Source organism: Melanotaenia boesemani, chromosome 5, assembly GCF_017639745.1.
Source record: "Melanotaenia boesemani isolate fMelBoe1 chromosome 5, fMelBoe1.pri, whole genome shotgun sequence".
In the NCBI taxonomy this organism is placed as follows: Eukaryota; Metazoa; Chordata; class Actinopteri; order Atheriniformes; family Melanotaeniidae; genus Melanotaenia; species Melanotaenia boesemani.
In genome coordinates this window covers 35874795-35897033 of record NC_055686.1, presented here as the reverse complement: position 1 = coordinate 35897033, position 22239 = coordinate 35874795, and the positions used below count along the sequence as shown (strand labels likewise).

Genomic DNA, 22239 nt, shown 5'->3' with positions numbered 1-22239 from the left:
CCGGTCCGACGACAGATGACTGCGTTAAAGGGAACATAAACCCAGCAGTCGTTTTCATCACTGAGGATGCTGCTGTTTAGGAAATAAAAGGAAGTCAAACAAGACTGTCAGCTGATATAAAAATAAACTCAGTACCTTGTAATGGTTTATAAAAACTAGAACAAATGTTTATCTGCAGAAACTCATCACTGAACTATAAAAACTTTTTTCACCACATTCCAACTTCTCAGCTCTCTGGAATGTTTATGACCGACTGAAGAGATCTTTCCTTGTTTCCATACAATCAAGTGTTCTGTAGCAGTGGAAAATAACTTCAGAGCGGTTTCAGAGCATCAACAGTCACTGACCTGTTTTAAAAAATACAGATATTTTTATATCAGAATTTTAATTAAACATTTGTAAAAAAAAAAAAAAAGTAATAGCCAGGAAAAGTTATTTTCAGTTGTGAAAGATCAACTCCAACATTCAGACTACTGCCTGTTAAAGACAACATCACTGCTCATCACCACGGAAACATTTCACATCCTCCATTTCCGCAGCAACTCGCCTCAACAGCTGATATTCCAGTAAAATCTACTGAGGTAAGGTTGAATGAAAAAAACTAAGAGTTTGAGGAAACACACTCAGTTTCTGGTTCTAGATCAGCTGCATTGAGTTGGTTGAGTATCTTTACTCAGATATAGACATGTGCACAAACCACAGAGCGTTGCTGCCGTCAGATTCAAAATTAGCTAATATTTTCCAGACTTTTTTGGAATTGAAGTTGCATGACTCATTTTACTTAAAAATTCAAGTATTTATTTGACATTTAAGTGGTTTGGGTTTATGCAGCTCTGTAAAGTGTACATGTAATCATCTGTTCCAACACCTCTGGTTTGAGCAGTTGGAAATCACAGCTGTAAAAGGTCAACATCTTTGCAGAATGTGTCAAGTGCTCTTCTCTGGCACAACCAGGTTAACAGTAAGTCAGCAGAGTATTAGATCTGAGCACTTATGGTGCATAGATTCTGCTGACTCATTAGTCAAACTCTACATAGAAGCTGTGCTTCTGATGTCTACTGCATTATAATGTCTGGTTCAATGTTAAAGAGCAAGTCATCATTGTCCCTCCTGATCTCCAGCAGAAGGGCCGTCTCTTCCTGAAGGGCTCCCTGCAAGTCGGCCGTGGACATCAGGGGTCTGCCATTCAGTTTCACAATTATGTCACCATCTCTGATGCCACCTCTGAAGGCAGAGAAGAACAGACTCATCACAGGTAAGTCAGTCATGTTCATTTAAAAACAAGTGACAAACTGCATCTGAAAAATAAACTTACTTCTGTGCAGGAGAGTGAGGAACAACCTCATGGACATAAATTCCAGTGGTGACATTAGGGAAGTCTGGGTTCTGTTGTCTTAGCTCTTCAATTAACCTGAGACATAAACACATTCGGTCACTGACTTAAAATAGCCAGGGTGGAGCTGTACAGAATAATAACATGAGTTGCACTACCAGTTAAAAGTTTGGACATACTTACCTATAAACATTTAATGGGTAAACTCTAGAGAAGAATAATTTCTGGGACAGATTTTTGAGTTCTTACACCTTGATGGATCTGAATCGGGAAGACTGAGATACCTCGCCCTGAAATAGGGAAAGTGGGGCACCTTCCTGGAGCCAGGGACCTGGGGCTCAGCCTGAAAAGGCCACAGGTTGTTAACGCCAACTGGTTTTAGGAATGTGGAACATCAGCGCTCTGACTGAGAAAGAGCCTGAGCTGGTGCATGAGGTTGAGAGGTTCTGCTTGAGAAGGGCTAGACCCTCTAATACCATGGAGCTGCCCCTGGTAAGAGGCACAAAGCAGGTGTGAGCATACTCATTGCCAGCTCAGTGCCTGTACATTAGCATTTATCCCGATAGATGAGCATTGTCTCCCTTTCCCTTTGGGTGGTGGGAAGGGTTCTGACTGCTGTTTGTGTCTATTCACCAAACACAAGTGCAAAGTACTCACACTTTTTTTAATCCTTGGACAGTGCGTTGGTGAGCACTCCTTCTGGGGATTCCCTTGTTCACCTGGGGGTTTTCAATTCTCATGCAGGCAATTACAGTGAGATCTGGAGGGGTTTCTAACCACCCCTACCGATCTGAATCCAAGTGGATTTCTGTACTCGTTACGGAATCTCCATCAACACCATCAGCGCTGTGTACAGTGGGGATAGGGTGCTGCTAATATCGACTCGGGAAGTTGTGGGTCAGTGGAGGTGAAGACCTCTGAAGACCTCCTCAATCTCATCAACAAATCTTCCAAAGAAGAAGCAGAGTCTGGGGACTCAGGATTAGGTCTCTGCTTTATGCAGATGTGGTTCTGTTGGCTTCATCAGGCCGTGATCTCCAACTCTCACTTGAGCGTTTCACAGGCGAGTGTGAAGCGGTTGTGATGAGAATCAGCGCCTCCGAATCTGAGATGGTCCATGGCCGTAAAAGGTTGGAGTGTCCTCCCTAGGTTGGGAATGAGGTTCTGTCTCAAGTGGAAGAGTTGAAGTATCTCAGGGTTTTGTTTATTAGTGATGGGAAGAATGGAGCAGGAGATTGACAGCTGGATTGGTGCAGCAACTGCAGTGGTGAAGGAGCTAGGCAGAAAGGCGAAGCTCTTTATTTATCGGTCGATCTACGTTCTTACCCTCACCTGTGGTCACCAGCTGTGGGTAGTGTCTGAAAGAACAAGATCACATACACAAGCTGGCCTGGGAACACCTCAGGATTCTCTGAGATGAGCTGGAAGAAGTGGCCATGGAGAAGGAAGCCAGGGCTACTCTCCTGAAGCTGCTGCAGCCATGACCCAACCTCAGATAAGCGGTAGAGGTTGGATGGATGTCTCAAATAGGACATACAGTATAAGAGATGACTTAAAAGGAAACTTTGTATGAAGTGAGATCTTAAATTAAATAATCATTTAGGCACAGATTTTCTTGTTTTACATTTTATTTGACTGGAACTTGCACTGTAAGTCTTAAGAAATGACAGAATGTCATGTTCATCTTTGACTTCTGTCTTGTTTTCCATCATTTCTGTCAGTTGTACTTACGCTGGTGTGATGGTCAACATCCTGATTCCAATAAACCGCTTCTTCATTGACCTTATATCTGAAAGACAAAAGAGTTAAAGCTCATCCAGCAGGAACCTCAGCAGAGCTCTTTCACCAGAACATCATCACCAGACTCACCTTTGCTGTGTTTGTCAATCGAGTCATTGAGAAATCGGGTGATCCTGTCAGATGGAATGGCAAACGAGATTCCCGCTGCAACTTTCAGAGTGTTGATTCCGATCACCTCTCCATCCTAAAACATAGCAGGCCACCATAAGAAACTGGGAGTTTTGTTTATATTATATTGGCCCAATCCCAGTTCCACACAGATTCTGAAGCAGGTTGTGATTTAGTCCTTTAAGTCTTAGGACTGGCTTAGGGGCTGCATGGTGCTGTGGTGGTTAGCACCGCGGCCTCACAGTAAGAAGGTCGCTGTTTCGAGCCTCAGCTGGGGAACGTTCGAACAGTGGCCTTTCTGTGTGGAGTTTGCATGTTCTCCCTGTTTATACGCGGATACTCACCGGGTACTCCGGCTTCCTCCCACCATCCAAAGACATGCATGTTAGGCTATTTTGTCACTCTAAATTCTCCCTAGGAGTGAGTGTGAGTGGTTGTTTGTCTCCCTGTAATGGACCTGTCCAGGGTGTACCCTGCCTCTCGCTTGCTAATTGCTGGGCTAGGCTCCAGCTCTCTGCAACCCTGAATTGGACTAAGCTGTATAGAATATGAATGAATGTCTTAAGACTGTTCCTCTGTATAATAAGTCCACTCTGGACAACTTTCCATAAATCTGCTAACTTGGTCTGAATTCAATATCCAGCATTCACACAATTAAGAATTAGTTTAATGGAGAAGCCCAGAAGAGTAAAAAGAAAATTAAAATAAATAAATAAATTATATATATATATATATATATATATATATATATATATATATATATATATATATATATATATATATATATATATATTTAAATATATATGTGTGTGTGTGTGTGTGTGTAAAATGAAAAAACAATTCCTCACAGAAAACATTTTCATGTAAGAAATTAGCTCACTGTGTTGAAATCATGATAAATTACTAATTTACATGCAGCTATCCATTTTCTATACTAAATATTCCTCAGCAGCTAGGTAAGAAGCAGGGTCCACCCTGGACAGGTTGCCAGTTGAGTCAATCATATTTGATCCAAAATACCAACAGTAAGAAAACTGGTTTTGGAACATGAAACATTACAAAGTGCAGTGCCATCCTAAATGTTAAGACATAAAACCCATGTCAGCATCCTACAGGTCTGTCCTCAACGTTTACTGGTAAGGCCCTCAGTGGTGTTCAGGTTTACTGGTTAGGGTCTGCACTTTCTTAGTTGTTTCAAAAATAGCAAATGTCCTATTTGGACATTCAAATCGTAGATTTAACAAGATCAAACAAAAGTTGTAAGTTTGCATTAAAATGAAAAACTTACCAAATTAACCAGAGGTCCTCCTGAGTTCCCATACTGTCACGTTTAACACAGAAAACACACACAGATGGTATGTTACACTCACACAGATACCTGACATTAGAACAAATCATGGATGGATGGATAGATGGGTGAACAAATGAACAAACAAATGAATGAATGAATGAATGACATACAAACTCTGTTTGTTTACAGTATTATATTCTCACGTTGATAATGGTGTCTGTCTGGATGTAATCCATGTCGGAGTCCTGGAGGCCCAGCTCCTTCCCATCCCTCTGAGCAGTGCTGATGATCCCAGTAGTGACAGTATTCTGGAGGGCAAAGGGGCTCCCGATGGCAACCACAAACTCCCCTGGCCTTAGGTCTGCGCTGTGACCCAGGAACAGTACAGGCAGCTTGGTCTGAGGAAGCAAGGACACACAGCGGACTGGCTGAATCCAGTTCATCCAACCTGCTTGGAACAATGGAGGACCTACTTTCAAGTTTTATTATTTATCTAGACTGCAAATTCATTTTAGTGTGATTTGACCAGATCGAAGGTGACCAGCTTTTTATGACCTGCTTAGACAGCAAAAGGTACCATAATTATGAAAAATTCATCTTTGCTAACCAGCCTAAAATATGAGTTTACAGCTATGATGAATAAAACCAAGTTGTACAGAAACATATCGTATCCACACTGATGAAGGGAGGTGATGAAAATGTTAAGAATGGAAGTAAGTGGAAACACGTGTTCAGCGAACAGATGGTGTTAATGAAACTTAAATCAATTTGTCTCAGTTTACTCCTTTAGCTACTCCACCCTTTTTGGTCTTTCTCCAGAGTAAACAGTTTTAGGTCATGGATATAAAAATTGAGTCAAGCTGGGACCTGAAGTTAACTTATCTTCATCTCAGAATGCCAATGCTAACATTTTTACTTCAAGTATCTCACCCAGTCCATTTGGTGACTGAGAGCTCAGTGACCCAAGTTGACCTCAAAGATGTACTCTGTTCAAGAAGTTTTCAGATATCTCTCCTTTCTTTTCCAAATGTTTCAGCTCCACACCAAAAACAGTAGAAAACTCTCAGACTGCAGGCTTACTTGTGGTTCCTAGGTTCTAACAGTAGAGTGGGAGGCATAAGCTTCAATTATATGGCCCCTCTCTGTATAAAGAGCTCCCTGTTGGGTCAGGGAGGCAGAACCTTCAGTTATCTGACCAGATACTAGACCATTCATAACCTCAAAATTAGGCTTAAAACTTTGCATTTTGATAAAGCTAAATGTTACAAACCCCTAAGACAAAGAAGATGATTACTGATTTTAGGAAAGAAAGTCCAGTCATCTTACCAGTCATCATTTCAGGTGACGTTGTTGAAGTGGTGAACCAGTACAAGTACCTGGGAGCTGTGCTTGATGACAAGCTGACTTTTGAAGCCGATGTGGATTTACTTTGTAATTCATTCATTCATACATTTATTCATCAGCGAATGAATTTTTCCTCAGAAGCTTCATGTTTTTAATGTGGATTTTACTTTGATGAGAATGTTTTATTCTTGTTTTATTGAGTCCTTAGTAACTGGATCTGGAGTATCTGGAGGTAGATACCTGCTGCCGAGGTGTAGGACTAACAGACTAAAAGATTTATTAGGATTTTAAATGATCTGTTGTGATATGACGTGTCTGTTGTTTTTATTATACAAATTGTTACTGGCTGTAAAACTAATTGCCCCCAGGGGATAATATAGATTCTTGAACATGAAGTAATGATTGTATACATATATATCCATAAGAGCTAATAGCCTCCATTATTTATCTGTTTGGTGAGATCATTACAGACCTACTGACTTACCTGTGGATTGATCTTTATTGTGGCAATGTCTGACTTTTTGTCGATGTCTCTGATGCTGGCTTCATATACGTCACCATTATGCATCTGGACCTGCAAAACCCAACAGATGAATCGCATTTCCAGTGAATTTGAAAGAAAGATAATTTCCTAGAAGAGTGTTTTTCATACAGCAGTGTCAGGTTATGTCCCATATTTAGTCATTCCTTCTGAACTCTTGCCTCTCAGTAACATCTGTGGTAGAAAATAGGCCTGGGAAGATATGGGCAAAAAGTTGTGTCCCAGACTTTCCCAGTATGTTGAGACAGAATAGTCTTTTCTGTAGTTGTTAACCATCATCGCAGTAATATAAAACAGTACGTATTTGCATTGTGCCTTATATCAGCCAGTGTCGGTAATTAATGTGTATTTACGTCTCTCCTACTCTGTTCTAATCAACTGCTTTTTAATACACTTACACTGGATCAACCCATTACACTGGATTGCCACCAGCTGAGTTGTTGCCAGATTACACCTCTAGAGACAATAGTGATTGTTTTTAAATTTTCACCTGCCAGAAGGTTCATCAGCTGCTTCAGCAGACAAAATGACACATGGGATTTATTCTGTGTAAATGTTAGTGATGCATGCTGCTGATCTACCCATCCTACAATGGGAAAGGCAGACAATTATCAGGTATTTGTGTACCTTTAAATGTTGTTGGCCTGTCACAGGGGTGGTACTGGACACTACATGGGCATTGGTGACAATCAGTCCATTGTCTGACATTACAAATCCCGATCCACTGGACAGAGGGATGTTGCGATCAAGAAGAGGATGTCTGGGGAATAAATATCAATATCAGTTCTCACAGTACTGTGCAAACATCCTCAGTCACCCCTCATTTCTGTAGATATTGTCAGGGAAATAGCAGACAACAGCAGAGGTTAACTGAAACATGTTCCAGTCTAAATCTAAATCTGGTAACTGAGCACAGCCAGTCAGTCCAGTTATAAGGAATTCGAAGTGAATATTTGGTCTGAGCAGCTTTATCTTTCATCACGTTCTAAACCCTCTTCGACAAGTTTTCTGTCTTTTCTTTTATCAGTTTTCAGAAATAGTTCTCCAGGCTTCTTGAAGGACTTTGGGAAGGGATATCTTTCCAAGACTTACATGTACAGACTTTGAGACTGATACCAATGTTTGAGGTTTCGTCCAACAATAGATGGATCAACTGAAGGTTCAGATGCATCTCTCAGTTCCTGGTTCAGGCCTTTGCAGGATTTGCTTCTATTTCTTCTGGACATTGCTTTCAGATCCTGTTCATTTGCTGTAGATAGTTTGTAGTCCTGACCCTTCGTCTCTTGTTCTCTACTTGTTGGTTTTCTGCACACCATGCTAATATATGCCAAGCTTTCAGCTAACAGGTCTTTGATAATCACCTTGTTGCTGCTAAAACCCTTTTTTCTGTCTGTCAAACTGTCTTATCTTTGCTGTTTTTCACAGATGAAACTGAATTCAATTCAGTTCAGTTCAGCTTTATTTATAGCGCCAATGTACGACAAAGTCATCTCAGCACATTTTACACACAAAATCAGTTCAAACCAATTTATTGTGATCACACAGTGGAAAAGAACATGGCTACTGGGCAGAGTCTCCCTTCCAAAGCTACGAAAAAGCTACATTTATTATGCGTACGTTATTACTAAAGGAGGCAGAGGAGTAACTAACATCTGATACGCCGAGTAAGAGAAGGCAGGAGGTGGAGAGAGAGCTAGTAGCTATGCTAATTCAGAGGACTTAATGAAAGTGATTAGAATGTAGCAGGTAACAAGGAACTTAAAGATCCCAGAAAAGCAAAGCAGAACAAGAATAAGTTAAACCGTTACTGTGTGGAAAAAACAGTAGAAAATATCTATTACGACGTGCAGTGAGCAAAAGAGCGAGTAATGAAAGAAAACAAGAAAACGAGCGAGGTACATTGGAAGTGGCACAATACATCTCACTGTGAACGTCAATAGCCCAAATAAAAAAAACAGGAACAAATGATGCGTCTTTGTGACAGAGTGCTAGTAACATAAAGCTTAAAGAATCTGTTTAAACTGCTTTCTGTTACATGTTGACAAAACACTGGTCGATCTCTTGAGATAGGAGTCATTTTACTGCCTGAATGATTCACAGGTCAAAATGAAGATCCCCTGAAAATGGTCAGGTAGGGGGACCGGACTGGAACTGGTCTAGTACAAATGAAGTAGATCTGGTGGACAGCAAGTTCTCAGTCTGTCCAAACTGTTTTTATTCAGTACCAGGATGACAGGAACCTGGACCTGGTTATTGCAGAAAGAATCAGTTTGACTTTGAGTCACATTCTTTTAGTTTTACATGAGAGACTCTTGTCTTCTATCACCAGAAGAGAGGTCTGCTTCTAAAATGTGTAAAACAAGAACACTGGTTACCTGAGGAAGAGCTCGATGTGGACCACAGCAGGAGCAATTTTCTCCACTACGTCAGCAATGAAGTTGAACTTGTAACGAGGACTGGAGGCAGGAGAAGGACCTACACTGGCAGGAAGAATTGTGTTTTTCATTAGTATTAGTAGGAATACTCACATTACACAAGTATGTCAAACGTGGTCTGAATGGGACATTTGTTTTCTCTGTGTCATAAGCATCAAAACACTTTGGTCCCCATTTATCAAATGAATGTAGAAATGAGGCACATCTGACGGCAGGAATGAACTTACAGTTGGATCTACATGTGATTGATGAAATATTCATATCTGACTTCGCGCACTTGAAAATATAAATGACAGAGATCAATGAAAACATTAAAAACAGTGAATAAAACTTTTTCAAATCGCTAAACATCTGAGTTTACTTGCATTAGCTAAGCATTGCTGTGTTCAAGGTTCTGTTATATAAAGCCACTTTTTATAGCCTCCAAAAGAGAAAATTTGGTAGCCTACAGCATTATTACCAGTCCGGTAAAAAACTGCACAGTGCACAGCATGGGAAGCATTAGCCTACTTGTTAAATAGAGGAGTTAAATATATTTGTATTTTTGCAAATGGGTTAATTCTGAGTGCTGAGTATGTCGCTGCTTATGCTTAGATGACGGTTTGAGGTTTGTTTAATAATTATTTTCAGCGACTGTTGTGCTGCGACGCTAATCTACAATGACACACTTACAAATTGATAAATGCCAAACCTTGCATGAAAAAGGTTGTGTGCAGATCCAGATTACCCCCAAAATCTAATTATTTGTTCCTTATTCCATTTCTGAAACTTTCTGACAATTTAATTTAAATCTGTCCTTAACTTTTTGAGTTATGTTGCTCACAGAGAGAGAAATATCACCTCCAGTAACCTTCGTTATAAGTATGCGTGAGAGATAGAGATATTAAGCCACCATCCTTACAGAAAAACAGCATGTGTCACACATGTGGTTTTTCTGTAATGGCAATGGCACCATTACCGGCCAAAGGGGACATATGCAGAGGATGTGGGACGACTGGATACTTGGAAACCCAACATTGACACTAACAAAGTCTTATATATTCAAAATTCAAAATATATTCAAAATACAAACCTTTTATCACAGCTACAGATCAATATAGAGATCAGTAAAGTAAAACAGAGATGCTACCGCAAGGAGAAGTCAGGAATGCACGTCAGAGACAAAACAGCAGGTCTGGCTTTAAAATGAACAACACACGGACAAAGATGTGAAATACAGTGGAGAAGGCTAGAAGCTAATATCACAAGCCCACCAAGATCGTCCAGGGGGAGGAATTCTAAAAAAATCTCCCACCTTCCTTTGGCTTGCTTTCACAATGTATTTTACTCAAGTGGACCCAACCAACTGGACGTCACTAAGTTACAACATCTTCCCATTAGGGGGCCAATATTCGGGAAACAACCACTGAACAAGGAATAGGAAAAGATGGCTAATTGGAAGAGTATAAAATACAGAACTTTTACATTAGTACATACACTCATTGTGTGTTTATATCAAAATCTCCGGAATGTTTCCAACACCTTGTTGAAGCTATGACACCAAGAATTAAGGCAGTTCTGAAAAAAACTGGTACTCAAAGATGGACAGTACCAAACAGTTTTTCTTGCTTTTTTTTTGCAGACATTTGTCAGCACAGACTGGTGCAGCTGCAGTTTCACATAACTGGGATTTAATGTACTAGAAGTCTGGTTACAACATGTTTTACTCTGAGGATTACTTTCAGCTCAACATCACTGCTGTTAAGAGAAGTTCAAACTTTCCAGCTCATTTTTTTCTTTCAGAAGAACTTCAAATGCTCTTTATTCATTCATGCAGAATAACAGGATATTATTATATTATCATTATTCCTGCCAGTGGCTGTAATCTTCAGCCAGTAATAGTACAGTAGACTCTGACTCCTGACCAGCACCACATGCTGCTGGGCTAGACAGCCTGTAAGGAATAGACTGGTTATTTTAGTTGGTTTGTTATTTTAGACCTCAACGGGATTCAGAAATAACAGGGCAGGCAAAAGCTGAACAATCATTTGCTTACACTTTTTCCCTGAGGTATTAATATCTTTGAAGCTGACTGAATAAATGAAAAAATAGTTTTGATGTTAATGATTCACAGTAACATTTACAGTTTATATATAAAGACCCACACAAGCCTGTTAATCCTACTGCACTTGTCTTATTTTTTTACTGAATTGTTTTTCCATGTACTGCCTCACTGACTTAGAGCAGAAGTCATGATTTAACTTCACGCTGGGCTACTTTCAGTCCTCAGGGAGCTGAAAAATCCTTTGACCACTCCTAAAAACTGGGAAACTTGTGTGGTCAGGATGTAATCTCTGTCAGATGTCTGTGACATGCCACTGAACCAAACTACAGAGGAAGAGAGCCTCAGTCTGCTCAGGACCGCAGGAAAACAACCTGAAGGTGATAGCCAATCAGCAACCAGGAGGGAAAACAGCTTGAAGACAACAGCCAATCAGAAACTGGGAGGAAAACCAGCAAAATCAACAATAACATCATTTGCTCAGCTCTGCAGTGATTCAGGTCCCACCTCTCTGATCGGAGTTTCTGTGTCATGATGGATTTTTTTACCGGGGGATCCCACAGGGCTTCATTCTCGGTTCTTTCCCGTTCTCTCTTTATTTGCTGCTGCTTGGTGCTACTTTTAGAAAGCACAGCATGCCTTTTCACTTATATGCAGATGAAAAGCTGATAAAGTCTATTTCCCTGTAAAGTGTAATGGTTCTGTTCAGCCTCTCCTTTATTCTCTCAATGAGATCAGGGAACAGTTGGCTCTGAATTTCCTTAATTTTAATGAAAAAAAACAGAGGTCATGCTGTTAAAATCCAATGGCTCCAGTTGTACCCATTTTTTTTACTTCTCTCTGGCACCACACAAAAAAAACCAGTATCACAAATTTAGGTGTAAAAACAGACGCAGCTTAAAACTCGACTCACAGGTCAATACTGTCGTAAAGTCTTGCTTCCTTCAGTTAAAGAGGCTGTTAAAAACCAAGCCCCTCCTGTTAGGACGTCACCTAGAGATGGCTATCCATGCTTTTTTTACTAACTGTAACTCTGTTTTTATTGGAATGAGCCAAGCTTCCGTCTCACGACTACAGCCGGTACAAGCTACACAAATTTTAACTGGTACCAGCAAACAAGAGCACATAACTCTGGTTTTAGTGTCCCCTCATTGGCTTCCCATTCATCTAGTTCAAGTTCAAGTAATTTTTTTATTCTCTCTAATGAAAAACTTAATGTACAGACAGGTCTTCACAAAATCAAAAACATAAAAAAATAACTGTCCTGGAAACATTTTATAAGTCCAGGGGAGACAGAGCCGTTTTAGTTTTAACTCCTAAAATATGGAATGAGCTTTAACTGCAGGTCAGACAGGCTCCTTCTCTTCTCGTTTTTAAGTCTTGTTTAAAAACACACTTTTACCCTTTGTGTGTACTTGTGTCATTTTAAATTTCTTATAGCTCTTATGTGGTCATTTATAGCCTTCTCTGTATTTTTTATCTTTGTTCTAACTAGGATAAATATATAGAACCACTACCGGAACCAGAACATCTATGTTCTGGTTGGTCCGTGTACTCTGGCTTGGAGCTGTAAGAGGGGTTTTTCTAAATGACGTCTTAGTGATCTCAACTTTCCTTGAAAATGTGATAGAAAGTACTTAGACATGTTTTTAGTGGTGGAGTAGATCACTTTACAAGCCCACCTTAAACATGAATGTATAACCATGCACATGCTCAGAAATGTCATTATGTCCAGGTAGGCTGCTGTTGACATAACAACAACTGTCTGCTTATAAATGCTGGAAACAACACTGAGCAACAGGCTGATGGATGAACAGATTTCTCCAGGGGACCACAGTCATTCAGGAAGTTACAGCTCTCTGAGAGAAACATGTGCTAGAAGCATGTCGGATAGACCGAGGAGACAGGAAGTGCACAGATGTTTCCGCTTCTATTAAAAGCTCACTTTGATAACTCTTTCCTCTGTTATATATTTATTTTTTTTAGCAGAAAGATGGTTTGGCTGCTGTGTTGTGCTGAACAAATTTGCTTTGCCAAGGAGAGCTTTATGGTTAAAGGCCCCTCTTGATCATTTGAGTATTATTGCAAAAGCAATGCCACTGATGAGCATGAGAGCTGTATGAAAGTGTGTAAATGCTAGAGACTGCTTTACTGCTTTATTCAGAACGTGGGTTTCCATCTTTACATTTGAATTCTTTTCGAACTGGACAGTCATAAACTTTAACATTTAACTGAGTCCTGGAGAGTCTGAGATGTACTATAGCTCTTGGGATTTTTCCATTTTTGAGTAATATTTTATGAATAATTATTCTTTGACATTATTCTTTGGGCTGCAGGGTGGTGTGGTGGTTAGCACTGCAGCCTCATAGCATGAAGGTTGCTGGTTCGAGCCTCGGCTGAGGGGAGGTTTGAACCTGGGGGGCGGTGGCCTTTTTGTGTGGAGTTTGCATGTTCTCCCCGTGTATGCGTGGGTTCTCTTCAGGTACTCCAGCCTCCTCCCACTGTCCAAAGACATGCATGTTAGGTTAATTGGTGACTAAATTCTCCCTAGGAGTGAACGTGTGTGTGAATGGTTATTTGTCCCTTATCTGTGTTGGCCCTGCGATCGACTGGTGATCTGTCCAGGGTGTACCTGCATCTCACCTGCTAAAATGCTTGGATAGGCTCCAGCTTAACCGCGACCCGTAATGGACGAAGCGGTACAGAGAATGAATGAATTCTTTGACAGCTTTTATCTTATTTGGTTATTTATGTTTATATTTGGTTTATTTGGTTATGTATATTGTTTATACAGCATCTTGGTTGCTTATATGAATGTCTGCAGACTTTAAAAGATAAAAGATCAAATGCATCACAACTGCTCACAGGGCCCAAACTTTACTCCCATCAACAGTGCGCCTCAAGCTTTAGTTGATGGGCAGGCCAGCATCTGTACTCACAGAATCACACACACCGGACCACAATCAAAAACATGATCAAAATGACAACCACTTGGGGAAATGGGAAATGGCCCGTATTTATATAGCGCTGTACTGTACCTGGAATGATACCCAAAGCGGTTTACATCATACGTCACATTCACACACACATTTACACACTGATGGCGAAAGCTGCCATGCAAGGTGCTCAACCGCGACCCATCGGGAGCAATTTGGGATTCGGTGTCTTGCGCTTTACCTCGACTGCTCTACCTTGCTGAGCCATGCTGCCCCTATGTTACTATGAAAAATGAAGTATGTTACTACATCAAGGTCAACCAAGAGAAGAATAAATCTAATTTTGTCAGTGGTTCTAATAAAATCACATTTCAGATAAATAAAAATAAAAGTCATTTTTCCTGTTTTGGCATTCACAAACAATATTTCATTAAACCAAACCACTGCCACATTACGGACAAAGTGGGAACTTTTATTATGATCTTCTTGCACAGTTTGTGAGGAAAACATGAGTTCAGTCATCAGGGACACAGTTCCTCCAGAGCCAAGCCCACTTTTGTAACAACTAGGCTACCACTCCGCCCTACTCCACGACTCAGCAATTCTCTGGTTTCCTTCATCAGCTATTTGTTTTTCCTTTTATTTTCCTTTTGGATTTCTGTCATATTTATTAACCAGCTGAGAGTCTATTACCAACTAGGGGACTGGCAGGCTATAACACGGATTGTTTGTATAATTTCTTACAAAAGTAATGCTCAGATTTTTGTACATATCTGTACGAAATTCTGAGCCAGTCAGTGTCCAAATCACTTGAGGTGCTCTGTTGTGTTCTCTGCAGGACTTTTCTGGTGCCAAAACAACAACAACAACAACAACAAAAACAAATGGAGAAAAAGTTCTAATATCTTTATCATAATTTCCTTAAATGGTACACTACTGAAGTTTTGCTCTCGAATTATATAATATTTTGTGTGTAGTTGTGTGTGTTTCTTGTAACTAAAATATTTGTGTGATTGTAGGTTTATCATTGAGTATTAGATAATTTTGTTAGTATTACAATTGCATTGAGGGCCCTTCTGGGCCCCCTGTCAGTCATGGGCCCCGAGAATCCTTCCCCCTTACCCCCCCTTTTCGGCGCCCCAGTGTGTGCATCCTTGGTTTGTTGAGATTGGTGTGCGTCACATGAAAGTAAGCTACTGCTAGTTCTTCCATATTGTTTATGTTGCAATGCTTATAATATGTTTGAGTTCCTGGTTAGGTTATCAATTTGTCAGAAATATATTAAGCCATTTCCAGTGCGGGTTGGACTCCGCCAAGGCTGCCCTCTGTCACAGATTCTGTTCATAACCTTTATGGACGAAATTTTTAGGCGCAGCCGAGGTGTTGAGGGGATCCGGTTTGGTGGCCTCAGGATTGGGTCTCTGCTCTTTGCGGATGATGTGGTTCTGTTGGCTTTATCGGGCCGTGATCTTCAGCTCTCACTGGAGTGATTCACAGCAGAGTGTGAAGCAGCTGGGATGAGAATTAGCACCTCCAAGTCTGAGACCATGGTCCTCAGCCGGAAAAGGGTGGAGTGTTCTCTCCAGGTCTGCAATAGGATCCTGCCCCAAGTGAAGGAGTTTACGTATCTCGGGGTCTTGTTCACGAGTGAGGGACGGATGGAACGGGAGATTGACAGGTGGATCGGTGCGGCGTCTGCAGTGATGCAGACTCTGCATCGGCCTATCATGGTGAAGAGGGAGCTGAGCCAAAAGGCAAACCTCTATGTTCCTACCCTCACCTATGGTCATGAGCTGTGGGTAGTGGCCGAAAGAACAAGATTGCGAATACAAGCGGCCGAAATGAGTTTTCTCTGCAGGGTGGCCGGGCTCTCCCTTAGAGATAGGATGAGAAGCTCGGTGATCTGGGAGGGGCTCAGAGTAGAGCCGCTGCTCCTCCACATCGAGAGGAGCCAGATGAGGTGGCTCGGGCATCTGGTTAGGATGCCTCCTGGACGCCTCCCTGGTGAGGTGTTCCGGGCACGTCCCACTGGAAAGAGGCCCCGAGGAAGACCCAGGCCAGCCGCTGGACGGACTACATCTCTCGGCTGGCCTGGGAACGCCTCAGGATACCTCCGGATGAGCTGGTGAATGTGGCCGGGGAGAGGGAAGTCTGGGTTTCCCTGCTTAGGCAGCTGCCCCCACGACCCGACTCAGGATAAGCGGCAGAAAATGGATGGATGGATGGATGGATGGGTATATTTAGCCATATGTTCGCTAATTTATGCTTGTATCAGATGTGTAGTAGTGTTCCCTGTTTAGTTCCTTAACTATGTTATTGCTATGGCGAAGTACAGCATAATGCCTGTTACTTAAGTTGAATCATGGGCAGCCTAACTGTTTATCTGTAAAAACGCACAGTGGAGGCATTTCTGGTCTTGGAGTGCCCTCTGCTGGTGATTTGTGGGAGCATCTTCATTTATATACCACCTTTGGGGCATTAATACAACTTATTCAAATGACAGTGTAGCACTGTAACTTCATTGTAATAGGGCTGTTTGTATTGATTTAGTCCACTAGTTAATTTGTACTTATGTTCTTGTATTTTTTATCCTTTAGAAAAACCACACCAAGGCAAACCATGCTATGGTACACTATAATCCCTGTAATGCCGCCGTTGTATGGTGAATAAAGCGCTCTATATGCAACTCAGTCTCTGGATGGGAGTCTCCTTCTGACAGAGGACACAGCAGCACATTCCACCAGTTACCAGACGCGCATCATTCTTTACAGCTCTTTTCTTCTCATTCCAGATTAATCTTGGATATCTCCAAAAAGAGGGTCGCTTGCTATCTTAACTTGTCTTTCCACAAACTCAACAATATCCTGAAACGTGACTCTGCGGCACAACTTCTCCTGAATAATAACAAACCGTGCTTGTCCATTGATCCTGCAACTTATAAGGAAGCTTTTTTATAATGGTTTGCATATTCGATGGCACGTTCAGGTCACTCAAAGAATTTCCCATGGAATTGCAACATTCCTGTAACAATAAACTGTAGGCTTGTACAGCTTTGATGTCTTCTGCATTGACCACTGACCAGGAAAGCACCTTATTCATGTAGGCAGAAGCAATTTTGAATGAATCACCAAAATGATGTTTAAGTAGTGACTTTGCCTTTGAATATCCCTGAGAAAGAGGCAGTTGTTGACAATTTCGGACTAAATCTCTGGGTTGACCCTTCGTATACTGCTGGAGGTAATACAAACAATCCTGGCTTTGAGTTCTTTCTTCTATGTTATGTTCAAAAGCTCTTACGAATGTTTGGTACTGCAGCGGATCACCATCAAAAACCTGTAAATCTTGTTTAGGTAATAGAAAAAGCGACTGTTGTTCAGCTAATAAAGATGTTCTTTCATTCTCCTTTTCCAGAACTGTGAGGAAACGTTGATCTGTGTTGCTCTCTAATGCAGTTACAGATGAGTCAGGAGAACTATGTGTCGCTGTTTGATGTAAAGCACCATTTGATGTTATAGGCAGACCGGCCCCAGTCACAGCAGCAGGAAGCCCAGCATTGTTATTTGTCTTTGGCTCCACAGCAGTGTAACTGAGAGAAAGGACATCGTCTACAGCCTCTGCAGTTAACGGCTCCGTATTAAACTCAGGCACGAATGTTGCAGAATTAGCATTCAACTGTGTTCTCTTTCCTCTTTTCAGTTAGCTGTTCATCCCGTCTGCAGAAACACGAGACACGCAAGAACCTTCAGAGGCCTTTAACACATTCACTTTACCCATAGAAGCAGCCAGTTCCATGTCCAAATCTATCTCCTCCTTTCTCTGCAGCATCTCCTGCTGCTCCTCTAAAGCATGCGTCTCCCTCAGCATGAGGATTTACATTGAAGATGCATCACGCAGAATCATTGCACTTGTCACGATGTTTGTTGTTCCATATCTATCACAATCTCAGAAATAAGGACTTACTTCCATTGATGGTGTTGAAACAGTGCATTTAGATGACGTTAATGACTGTAACAATGACAATGACAATAACGATGACGGTCAACAGAAAATATCTCCCCAAGCTCACCCTGCCTCCATGCTCCAGGCCCAAACCCGACACAGGTGAGCATACACACTAATGAAGCCAACACACCCACAGTGCCACCCACAATCACCAGTTATGTCACTATGCATGTGCACCCTTACATTATACAGGAAAAAAAATAATCCGACATTTGGCTCCTACAATACATTTGAAAGAATATTGCATTTGTAGGATGAGCAGCAGAGTTGAGTATATGGGAAATAATCCACCAAACATTAACTTCCTTACTTTTTGTGTCAAGTCAATACATTTGGTTTGGCAATCCATTACAAAAAGTATCTGACAAAACAGCTGATGAATCCCAGCTGAAGTTAGAGTACTACTGTACTACAAGATGATGTTATCAGTTGTATTCTTATTATATTTAAACAGGATGTTTCATTTAAACAGCATGTCAGCAAGGATGCTAGCTGATTTAAAATTAGCTACAGCATGGAAATATGGAGAAATATATCCTGTAATCAGTCTGATTTTCTATTGAAAGATATAAGAATGAAGAGAAAAGAAAATATTTCTGACATTTTTGTGAAGAGAAAGGATACAGATCAGCCGCAGTATCAGCAGCTCCACGTTTCCTTTGTTTTAGTACAAAGAAGTACCAGAACATTATCAAGATGTTTACATTTAATGAACTATCCTTTTAGAAAATTAGGACACAGAAATTTCTGAAAAAAAAAGTGAAGTTTCAACTATATTTTGCCTCAGTTACTTATTTGGATGTACAAAATGGTGAAATATTTCATTCCAGTATCTGGAAGTGAAAGTGGACCACTGGCAGCCTAGTTTTGACCCGCAGACCGTATATTTGACACCTCTTTTTTAATGCATTAACACTTCCTTAAATGTGTTTGTTTTTCATTCTGGTTCAGGTCGCCTACATGTCTGATCTGGAGCAGGGATGTCATGATTTCAAACTTTCCTGGAACAATTATTATTTAACAAAATAATCACAACTTTATGATTGTTACAAATATTATGCTTAAATCAATTTCCCAGCACTTTAATGTTTAGTTTTAATTTCTCTCTATTCATCTCGTTTCATGTCAAAAAACTAACATAGCAACAAAAGTAAAGTAAATAAGAAGTCTCAGTCCAGCTAAATCTAGATTTCTCTCAGATGGAAAAGGTTTCAGGTGAGAAGCTTCTTTCTGTAAACCATGTTATAAAAATGGTTTTGAACATTTCTTTTTAAAATGAGTAGAGTTTAGAAACAGAAAAAAACATCCATCTAGCTTTGACTTCAGCTGTGCTTTAGCAGAATAGCTGCTGTTTGTTTGAAAAATGTCTTAATCCGTTTGTTTGGAAGGAAAAGTTCTTCCTTTGGCCTTGTGTCCTACTCAGCCAGCCTCTTTCAGACCCTCACAGAACCAAAAAACAAAAAAGCAACACCGGAAACAAGAAGTGATGTAACGTTTTCATTCCATGCAGAAGTTGCACTGATCTGTTGATGTGGTTCATACATGATATTTTATATAACAATTTTTAGATTAAATAATTGTAGCGTTTACTACCGGGATCAATTGTAAAATCAAATAATCGTGACATCCTTAGTTTAAAGCCACTACTTTATGAAGAATAAACTCTTCTGCTTCCAGTTATCAGAAGAACTGGGTCCCTCCACACAGCTACGTGTAAACCCTACCTGTGCTGGTCTCACAGGGTCCCTTCTGGACTTGGGTGATGCCTGGAAGTCCCTGCTGCAGACCCTTCCTGCTGGTGGCCTTCAGCTGGCACACGTTACCGTACGTCTTCCCGTCACTGCCACAGACCCTGTGGTTGAACCTGCAACGACAGGAGGCCTTGGAGAGCCGCTTCCCGGCTGTGTGTTTGCATTCCAGTCCGTCCCCGCACGGCAGGTCGTCTCCGCCCCCGCACGGGTCCCCCTCTCCCTGGGCGCACACCAGACAGCAGTTGCAGCGGTCTGGGACGTAGCCGCTGGGGCAGCTGGGGCTCGGGCATGTACTCACATCACACCGGGATGGACACTTTCCTTCCAGCTGTGTGTGGACGGACTCACCAAGATAAACCAGCACCAAACTGAACCAGAAAAGACTCATTTTAACTGAAGATCAGCGGCTGGCAGCAATCAGTCAGTTTATCATGTTTCCCCACTACTGATCCACGGCCACGACTCTGAAAAAGTAAAAACAGTATAAATAAATAGGAAACGGTCCTTCCTGGACGGGAACGGTTTCTGTCCTGTAACAGTTTCTGCGTCCAGAACTGAGTCAGCCAGGCTGCAGATGGAGAGTTTCCCTGCTCAATGTGCGGCTTTCAGGGGAGAAAACGTCCTCTCCGCCGACCTCCTCCAGCTGCAGCTGTGTCTGTCTGGACAACTTTGTCTGGAGCGGCTCGCGGAGGAGGAGCGATCTTTAGTCACATCTCATCCTCCTCCTCCTTCATCAGATGGGGCTAGATACACTAATACTCTCTCACACACACATGTGGAGTTAGAAAGGTGTTGCAGTGATATATTTAATACTGAATAATCCATTAAATGCATAATTATCCTCCCACCGCCCAAAGACATGCATGTTAGGTTAATGTTAGGTGACTCTAAATTATAGGAGTGAGTATGTGTGTGAATAATCATTTTGTGTTGGCCCCTCATCTTCTCTCTCAGCCAGCGTTCTCATTAATTCATACTCCATATTGACTTATACTGGCTGATCCCGCCCTGGCTTACTGTCAGATATTAGTGCCTATTAATGAAGAGTGTGAACAAAGGCATTTAAAAATGTTAAAGTACTGTAACATAGACTCTTAATCAGAGAACAGCTGGATCTGTTAAAGAACTTAAAATGACACTAAAATTTAGGTCTGTTAATTTTTGGGCCAGTGATATTTGCTATTTCTTTTTCTACTGTTTTGAACTGAAATGCAATTAAATGCATTTTCCCAAACATTACTTGAGTTTTACAATTTTAATGTCTGTGTCTATTAGCCTATTTGATTCTGTCATCCACTAAAATCTATTTAAATAAAAAAAAGGCTTTGTATATATATATGTGTGTGTGTGTGTGTGTGTGCCTGTGTGTGTGTAATCTAATATGGCTTCTAAACTGTAATGCATGAATTTAATATGAGTAATTTTGCTATCATTTTAAACTCTGGCTCATATTCAACATTTTCTCATTTACATGCATTACAAACATTAAAAACTCAGGTTTCTAAAGCTTTAATAATAATTAATTCTACTTTATTAATCCTAGCTGAGCTCAGCATTTTACCGTCTCTAGCAGATTGGCTGACATACCTCAGTTCCTGGGGAGCAGTTGGAGGGTTAGACCTCCAACACAATCAGGGACGCAACCCCCAGTCATTCAGACCCAAGACCACCTCTGACCACCTCTAGGCTACCACGCCCCCAATTTCAGTCATCATGATTAAAGAAACAAATAAATGGATAAAAAATTATTAAGAATATATTTTCAACAGCAGCTTTAACTTCAGACCAAAGTGATCAGTATATGGTTAATGATCTCAACGTTAGCCCTGCCCATCGTCAGCAGCATGAAGGTCATGAACATTTGACAACTAACTAGGTTAATTGGGAACAGGTCAGTAACATGAATGGGTATTAGGAGCATTTCAGAGACGCAGAGTCTCTCAGATGTAAAGATGGACAGATATTCACCAATCTGAGAAAACTGGATCTACAAATTGTGGAACAATTTCAAAAGAATATTTCTCAATATAAAATTGTGAAGATCCCACCATCAGCAGTTTTTAATATCATCAAAAGATTGCAAGAATCAGGAGAAATCTCTGTGTGCATGGGACAAGGCTGTGTGCTGGTGATCTTGGGGTCGTCAGGCAGCACTACATTAAAAACAGACAATAATCTCCACTGGAAATCAATGGATGGACTCATGAAGACTTCTAGAAATCAGAATCAGAATACACTTTATTGCCTTTGCACAAGGCACAATGAAATTGAGGTAGCAGCTCAATGTCTGTGAACACAGTTCACCCTGAAATCCACAAACGCAGGTCAGAGGTCTGTCAGTCTTAATCCAGTCCTCCAGCTGATGTCTTTGAGATCCTCCGCTGTCAGAAATGTGTATGTCAGATGTTTTAAGATTCTTATGATTAAAGTGGAAAAATGTTTGGAAGTCTCTAATATTTGGGTTTCAGCTGTAATTTAACAACTAGCGAGTCCTAGTCCAAAATGAGATAAAACCTGAAGCTGACAGGTTCTTACAAGTTTATTTGATTTTATTCAGGGAAAAGTACCAAAAGTTTTTAATTTAATATAAGTTTAAAGAGGATTTTTCCAGACAAACTTGATTAACAGTGTCCAGTATTCAAGTAGAAAAGGGAGTA

General features: G+C 40.9%; 1 protein-coding gene across 1 annotated transcript; it reads right to left on the bottom strand.

Moving 5' to 3' along the window:
• Positions 1 to 368: 368 nt before the first annotated feature.
• Positions 369 to 20238, bottom strand: htra3b (HtrA serine peptidase 3b). Its single transcript, XM_041984855.1, has 10 exons — positions 19556 to 20238; positions 8793 to 8892; positions 7045 to 7177; positions 6361 to 6450; positions 4736 to 4930; positions 4530 to 4562; positions 3203 to 3317; positions 3065 to 3122; positions 1316 to 1411; positions 369 to 1224 (listed from the first exon to the last, which is right to left on the bottom strand). The coding sequence occupies exons 1-10, from the start codon at positions 19968 to 19970 to the stop codon at positions 1056 to 1058; spliced, it is 1404 nt and encodes a 467-aa protein (XP_041840789.1). The 5' UTR covers positions 19971 to 20238; the 3' UTR covers positions 369 to 1055.
• Positions 20239 to 22239: the final 2001 nt, after the last annotated feature.